The sequence below is a fragment of the Homarus americanus genome, unplaced genomic scaffold (genome assembly GCF_018991925.1).
Source record: "Homarus americanus isolate GMGI-L3 unplaced genomic scaffold, GMGI_Hamer_2.0 scaffold39155, whole genome shotgun sequence".
Classification (NCBI taxonomy): Eukaryota; Metazoa; Arthropoda; class Malacostraca; order Decapoda; family Nephropidae; genus Homarus; species Homarus americanus.
Genome location: NW_024737042.1, coordinates 13,388,013 through 13,396,237, shown reverse-complemented (window position 1 = coordinate 13,396,237; position 8,225 = coordinate 13,388,013). Strand labels below are relative to the sequence as shown.

At 39.7% G+C, this 8,225-nt stretch overlaps 1 protein-coding gene across 1 annotated transcript in view; it reads left to right on the top strand.

The window, feature by feature from the left end:
- Nucleotides 1-1,156: 1,156 nt before the first annotated feature.
- The window catches only part of LOC121872805 (keratin-associated protein 16-1-like), a 30,660-nt gene continuing 23,591 nt past the window's right edge, over nucleotides 1,157-8,225 (top strand). The window contains exons 1-2 of the mRNA XM_042375862.1: nucleotides 1,157-1,174; nucleotides 4,364-4,514. Of these exons, the coding sequence (XP_042231796.1) occupies nucleotides 1,157-1,174; nucleotides 4,364-4,514 (169 nt within the window). The remainder of the gene's footprint in view (nucleotides 1,175-4,363; nucleotides 4,515-8,225) is intronic.

The following is an 8,225-nucleotide window of genomic DNA, read 5'->3' as shown; positions in this document are numbered from 1 at the left end:
TCTACACTGACAGCTCTCTTAACACTGTGTGGGGGGGGGGGGGCTGGGAGTGCTGTCATTTTGACTCAGCCTAACGGTAATGTAATAGAGAAAGGAGCTAGAATTAGTAACTGGACATCCACTCTACAAACTGAACTATTTGCCATACTCACAGCCCTGAAACTTGTTGAAGACACTGCCACTGACAGTCTCATCGTCACTGACTCCTTATCCTCACTACTTGCTCTTGATACTGTAGTGGACGTCTCCCCTACAACTGCGTATCGCATTCCCACGCGCTGCCGTATCCTAGCAACCAAGCCAGAGCTGACACCAGATGGTACGGTAGCCTAGCAACGAAACTATTCACCGGCGACTTTCTGGGTTTTCCCAACATGATTCATAGAGGACTGGCGGCTGCTGCTGGGTATATAAGCTCTGTCTCTCCATTGAGATTCATTCTGCCCATCTTCCTGAACAAGCAACACCTCCTCCAGCAAGCTCCACGCTGTCAGCATTCATTCAACCAGGAGGCCAGCAACAGGCAACATCTTCTCTAACGAAGCTCCTGCACATCTACCTCCTTCAACACTCTACTCACCGAACGTCTCTACTGAGCAGCTCCTCACCACACGGCACCTCCAGTACCAGACTGTCTATCATATAACTTATATTATACAAGAAAACCACCTTAGAGTTTCCATCCATCCTGAGTGCTAGACAACATTATACCACGAATACCTACAATACCATTAGGACAAGGTTACGTTTTGTTTAGTTTTGCTTATTTAGAAGGGTGTAGGATCATGATATACGGCAGAAATTGGTATTATTGGAGAGTTTGCCCCTAATCGCATACATTTTTGTGTGTGCTCTTTCATATTCTTGACCCAAAATAGGATGAATGCTATTATTGCAGTTTTTCACAACCATCGAATCGAGAATTTTTCAATTGTGTAACACTTAAAAGGCTATTATAAGAAACCTTTATTCTATACCATTTTCGTCGCAAATGCATAATAGTGTCGGAAATTAAATAATTTATTTACGTAAACACGATTTTAGTACTAAAAAATAGTTTTTAATAACGTAATGATTTGGGACCAAACGCTCTATTTATACAAAGCAATGAAGGTCAAAATCGTTTGATACCCATAAAAACACACTCACAAGAAAAATGTCCATGTTCAAAGAGGTGAGTGGTTGAAAATGCAATTTTATCCAATAAAATAACAACGAAGAACAACCCTTGCAATAGTTTAATTAGATTTCTCTTTAATGACACCTTCCCCTCCTTGCAGATGTGAAAAGTGGTTACAGGTTGCACAACTGTGTTTAAATAAGCCACTCTCAAAACTCACCAGGGGTTTTGTTCTATGCAGCCAACACTTCACCAAGGATTCATTCAAACCACGCAGCTCTCGTCCAAAACTGAAACACTTGAATGCTTACTTAATGTGTTTAGAAATAGTTGTGCTTTTGTTGGCTGACAGTTCTTGTAATAAAAATAAATATTCGTATACTACTGTATTTTAACTTAAATTCCATTTTAATGTATTCCCCCCATACTTTTTGGGGGATGGCTTTATAGTGCAAGCAAACTAATTTGTCAGTTTAAAGGGGACACAAGATTTTCAGTTTATGTACATTGAATGATTGTGAATACAAAGGAGCCACTATTAATAATGATAACTGAAAACACAACCATATGAAATGTTGCCCCTCAAGTACAGTATATACCATGTAAACAAGTCAGTGGAATGAAGTAACACTGCAATATCTACAATGTAAATCATTTACGTGAAATTGCATTGCCTGTTTTGATTGATTTCTAGCATGCCATGCGGTATAATACATAATGAATGGCAATATTCTAATAACATTAACTAGGTAATTATTAAAATAAATGAAAAGTCGCATACTGAAGGCACTATGGGGGTATAGGCGGTCACGAGTTTTAAAGCAGTTACTCCAGAGAAGTTTTCTAATTTCGTACCTTTCTCACACACTAGATGGCGGGGTTTACACGGGGGTAAAAATCGTACTAATAAAGGGTATTTGGTAATCCATCAGAGTTCGCACGGGCTACTCTTGAAGAGCGCCGCGCTTTCCACTCTTTCTTTAACCCTCATTACTCCTGTGCAGGCTCAGAGTTTCATATCAATTAGCTAGTCTGCGACTCTACTGGACTGCACTAGTGTTCTATCGCAGCTTGGCAAATCATTCATCGTGTATTTGAAAATAAAACTCCTGCTATTGATATTTTTTAGGCTTGTGGTATTCTGCCAACCACTGTGAAGTGCTACAGGCGTTCATACGCAAAATATAGAACGGTTGAGGAAGGATATCAAGAGTTGGGTGCTTCGTACCGGCAATAAGAAGGAACATAACCGACAATATTTTGCTCTGAACACGTTCCAAGCCGAATACAACAATCACAAAATAACATCACTTTATCCTCTAGCATCTGTTAATTAAGGTAAGTTTTTTAAACAACAGGGGTCAGGGGGGCTAGAAAGTTAGGTTAGATCCTTCTGGTTTCTCTGGTTAGGAGGTTTCGTTAGGTTTCGTTTCGTCATTTTTGTTCTCGTGTTTTTATCCCACAATTTCCCTCTACTTCGAAGCCCTGCTCACATTGTGCAACCAATATTGTTGATAACTGGGGTCGTATCTCCATAACGGCTTATTTTCGACGGAAATTTGAAGGTTAGATTTGCTTGAAGCACCACAAAATATATTAAGAAAACCTATTTTTATAGTAGTTTCCGTGATCGACCTTTTCCGAATGTGCATCGTTTCTTTTAAATGTAAAACTAAAGTGATTTTTACCTATGTGAATTTTATTTACTTTTTCATTCACACACATATGCCAGTTCATGAACTAGGTAAGATTTCACAAGCGCATCGAAGTAGCAACCTCTGTGTGTACAACCAAGAATGTCTAGTTTAACTTGAAGGTCCTGGGTTGACTCCTGACTTATGAGGTATTATTTGTATATTGAGATCCGCATGCATTTGGACTTATTAGATACTATTTAATAATAATAATAATTAACTGTTTATTGCAAGAATATGGCAGCCAAAAGGCTGGAAATATACCTTTGCATAATTAGGGAATGGGTCACTTGGTTGACAAATAATATGCGTAACATAAGTGGTACAAATTTGATATATAATAAAGAGGGGGAGAAGAACATACAACAGGGAATTTCTATAGTAACAGTGCAAAAGTAAGATTGGCAGGGAGTGAACACACTGGTTAACTACGAGTTGTTGATAATTTTTACAATGGTTGGAATTGGGCTGCTCTTATAGCGTTCAGTATGTGCTCTTATGGGCTGGATGCAGTTGTAGTGTCAAATGGCAGTACGCGGACGAGAAATCTCCGGTGGAAGCAGCAGACGGTGTCGAAAGTGGTGCAGAAGCTTCTCCTCAAATTTGCAGATGAAGTCATGGTGATGATCAGAGAGAGCCGAGAGGGTGAGTGTGTTGAGCGCTTCGTGGTTTGTGAAGTAAGAGGGGGAGAGAATAATTTTGCACGCCCTCTTCTGCACCTTTTCTAAAAGTTTCCGCTGTGTGGCATTTAGGGTGGAAGACCAGACAGGGAAGCATAGGTAAACTTGAAAAGTTTGAAGGTTAAGTAAGCACCGAGGACATCGGGCGCGGGAACTCCAAGGGACTAGAGACGGCGGAGGAGGAGACGAAAACTGGAGGATTTGACAATTGCATTGAGGTGTGTATTCCAATTTAGTTTCTCTCTAGTGACACCACGGAACTTGGTGGAGTCCACAACCTGGGGTGTGCTGGGGCCCAAAGTAATGGAGGGAGGTGGGACAAGGTCATAGGAGAGGATGATGTGTGTAACCGCCCGATGAGCGACTGTGGGATAATGAGACCCTTGCACATAGGACTCGATTGTTCTTTATTCAGTCAAAACCTGCAGAGCACAAATTACATATGTTACATATGAGATAATTAATTCACTCATACGTTCCTTCACTATTAACAACTACATATGATATATTTGAATAGAGTAGGGTGTTAAACCATATAAAAATTTACGTGTTTCGGGTGTAATGTAGGGCTTATTAGTTCCCTGACCTGTTAGCTCACTGGACTAGAAACTATCTTCTGGACCCCACAGGGAGTGAGTTAGTCAGCCCCGAGGCGAGGGCCATCTGTTTCACATTTAACACCGCAGCAAAGTTCGTTGTAAACACTCCCTCTGTCTCTCTCCTGTCTCCCTTTCTATATCCCTCTCTCTCTCTCTCTTCTAGTTTATCCTACTGTGGCGGTAACAATGTGCATAATCCTGGTCGTGGTATGGTTGATGGTGACACGGTTGTTGGCGGCCCAATTTTAGAGACTTAAATATATTCCACAGGGCGCTGTAGTCGGGAGCCGAGTTGCTCATACTTATCCCAAAGTTGGAGTCGTCGGCATATTTCCAACGAGCAGGAATTTCTCCCGGGACATCATTGATAAGCATGAGGAACCAGTGTGGTCCCATCTTGCTGCCTTGGCGGACGCCATGGGTGAGTGACTGAAGAGGTGGAGACAGCCCCTTGGAAGCGTTCGGCTTGGCGTCGGTCACTAAGGAAGTCTGTAGGCCTTGGTTTAAGACTTCTCCGAAACTCGAGTTCGATAGTTTTGTTCCCCAAGGCTCAGTGCTTGGACCATTATTATTTAGTATATACGTCAAATATATAGATATCGACGAAGGCTTTGCTAAAGTCGAGATATACCACATCATAATTGTGCCCCTCGGCCACTGATTCGAAAACAGATGAAATGAATGTTAGTAGATTAGTTAGACATGAACGCACGCTTGTGAAGCCATGTTGGGAATCATTGGTCATCTTGTGCTTCTCCAGGTGATTTCAAATAGAGTTTGAAATGATTGCTTCCAGTAATTTGCCTACAATTAATGTTAGACTGATTGGACGGTAGTTAGAGGATAGTGATCTATCGCCCTTCTTGAAAATTGGTACAGGTTGACAACCCTTTATCCGAAATTCCGAAAAGCTCTGAAAACCGAAAGTTTTTTTGTGGAGCAATTTTTTTTTTTTTTTTTTTTTGGGGGTAACAGCCCACCCGGGCACAGGTCACTGACCCACATCGGGGCCTGGGGGATGAAAATGTAATAGTAATAATATTTATAATAATGATAATACAGTAATAATAATAATTATTCATAGTAAATAAAATTTTTAATAAAAAATACACAAAAATATAATAAGAATGATAACAATAATAATAATAACAATAATACTGTAATAATAAAATAATAATAATAATAATAATAAAGAAATACAAGAATGAAAAAAAGATCAAAAGTGAGAAACACGACCTACAGTAGACCTATGAATTATTATTATTATTATTATTATTATTATTATTATTATTATTATTATTATTATTATTATTATTATTATTATTATTATTATTATTATTATTATTATTATTATTATATTTTAGCCCCAATGTGGGTCAGTGTCCTGTGCCCGGGTGGGCTGATCCCTGTAAAAAAAACAAAAAAAAAAAAACCATTCTGAAAACCGAAAAATTCTAAAAACCGAAATGCATCTGGTCCCAAGGATTTCTGATAAGGGATTGTCAACCTGTATTACATTAGCTATCCTCCAGGATTCTGGTACTACACCCGTTTTTAAGGACATGTTAAACAACTTTGCTAAGGGCATACTAAGCTCTTCTTTACATTCCTTTAATACTCTGGCAAATATCTCATCGGGACCTGGTGACTTATTAGGCTTAAGTTTGTCTATTTGCTTACTAACCTCGTTACTAGTCACTACTATCTCGCTTATCATGTATCATGTTTAAATTTTTGGTGGCTAAAACTGCTGAAAAATATTTATTCAGATTATTGCTCATTTCTCCGTCGTTATCAGGTTGCTCACCAGTATCTGACTGTATTAGTCCAATCTTTTCTCGTGTTTTAGTTTGATACATTTGATAGAACCCCTTGGGGTCTGACTTCGCCTCCCTTGCTACCTTCAGTTCATTATTCCTCTTTGCTTTTCTTATCTCGGTCACAACCCTACTGGCCAATACCTAATAATAATCTCGGAGGTAAACTTCACTCTCGATTTATTCTCCTACCTATAGCCTTCCTTGGTCCAATAATATTCTTTAAATAATTATTTATCCATTTAGGGTCATTGTTGTTTGATTTGAGTTTTCTGTATGGTATGTTCTGCCTTTGTGCATTAAGTGATCCCTCGGTTAACGAACGCCTCGGTTAACAAAATTTCGGTTAACGAACTGCCTTCCATTAGAATCTTCAATTCGGTTAACGAACAAAAATTCGGTTAACGAATTTCTTACGAACCGACCTCAACACGTTTTCGCTTGCACTGGCCGGGCAACCAGCTTTAGTATCAGTCCGCCAATACATTAATCGGTTCTAAGGCTTAAATTCCTTACTATTTTAGTAAATATCAAGAAGTTTATACTATTCAATAATTGTAAAAGTTTAATATTAACTTTTTTAGTCATTTTAACAATTATTGAACATAATTGAAGGTAAAGAAACTAGTTTCTGGCGTGCCATCCAGCCTGTTAACCCACCAGACAGGCGTTAGTCTCTCTCTGTTTTCAGTGGAGGTAACATCTTGCTTGAGACTCTCTTCAACTAAACGCTTTTTTTCTGTGTTTCCAAGCAAATTATTGGTCATTTTGAAATATATTTTACATATTGACAATATATAATGCAGTGCAGTGTTGATTTAAAGAAAATAATCTTGAAATACACCAAGAGAACTAAAATTTTATGGGTGAAATGGTGCCATGGGGTGACTTCACTTCCACCCCAATGCCTTCTCTTCTTCCTTCTCCTCCACCCCCATTCTAATTCCCATCATCATCCTCCAGGAGCCTTCTACATACACACCTCAAAGTAAGTGAACTTTTCTACCATTTTTGTTGAATTTAGGAAATTTTCGGTGAGCTGAAACCAATTACCCAAAAACCCATTGAAACAATGTTTCGGTTAACGAACTTTTCGGTTAACGAACAACCTGCTGGAATGGATTGAGTTGTGGAACTCGTCAACCTCAGATCTCGTGATCAGGTCATCCTCAACCGTCAGGTCTCCAGGTAAGGTGAGGTCGCCCTCTGTGGGTACATTGTGTGAGGTCACCTCATGTGAGGTCATGTAATTCACTCCCAAGCGTGATACCCCTTCTCTCAGCTGCCTGTTCAAACTATCAAAGTTTACCCTTCTAAAATCTGGGACTTAAGTGGAATTTTCCTTGCGGCTGCCCTTAAATTCTAATTGGAATCTTATTTCTTTGTGATCGCTGTTAGCAAGTTCGTTCCCTACCTCGACATTACTAATGAAGATTTATCTGTTTGACAGAATTAAATCGAGTTTATTATTATTGTAAAGGCCTGGGACTTAAGGGATAGAAATCCCTTACCAGACTAATCAGGATCTTAATAAAGGAATGTCAAGGACCATGATTTTCTGAGGAATAACAAACAACCGTTTGAGATTGACATCTCTTTACTATAAAAATATAACACAAAACTCTGACACCACTCAACAAACATCAAGTAACAATTACAGGAGTCAAACAATTTATGCAGTCAACAGTTAATGGAGTGAAACTATTAATGGAATCAAACAATTACTAGGGGTCGACATATGATAGAATCAAACAATAAAAGGGAGTCAGCAATTAAAGGAATCAACAGCAAAAGAATCAAACAATGAACAGATATTTCCTACGGCAGTGGCCCTGGGGGAAGGTTCTGGAACACGGTGATCCACACTCAGGGTAGGGAAGCGTCCATTCAACTCCACACTCGAGCGACAGCAGCCGATTGCACAGGCGGAGGAGATGAACTGACGGTCATGGTATGCGGTGGTGGTAGATGACCAGAGAATTGGCAGTCGATAGGTGAAGGTCTGGGAAAACAGCCCACGAGTCCAGGACCTATGATGAGATCACAGCCAGAATTTGACGAACAGCTGGGTAGCTAGATAGTGACTGTATGGCGGCTGGGGTGAATCTGCCGGTGACACAGGTAGCAGCAAACAAGCGAGTAAGCAGCGGTAACGAGCAGGAAGATAGTTTCCGCCCTTACAATTACCCTGGGTGGGTTGGGTTATATGTTGACTTCGGAAACAATCCTGGATTGTTTCAAGAAAATCCTCTGATTCTGAGTTACCAGTAAGGTCAATCCAATCTATTTGGCTAAAGTTAAAGTCGCCTACTACA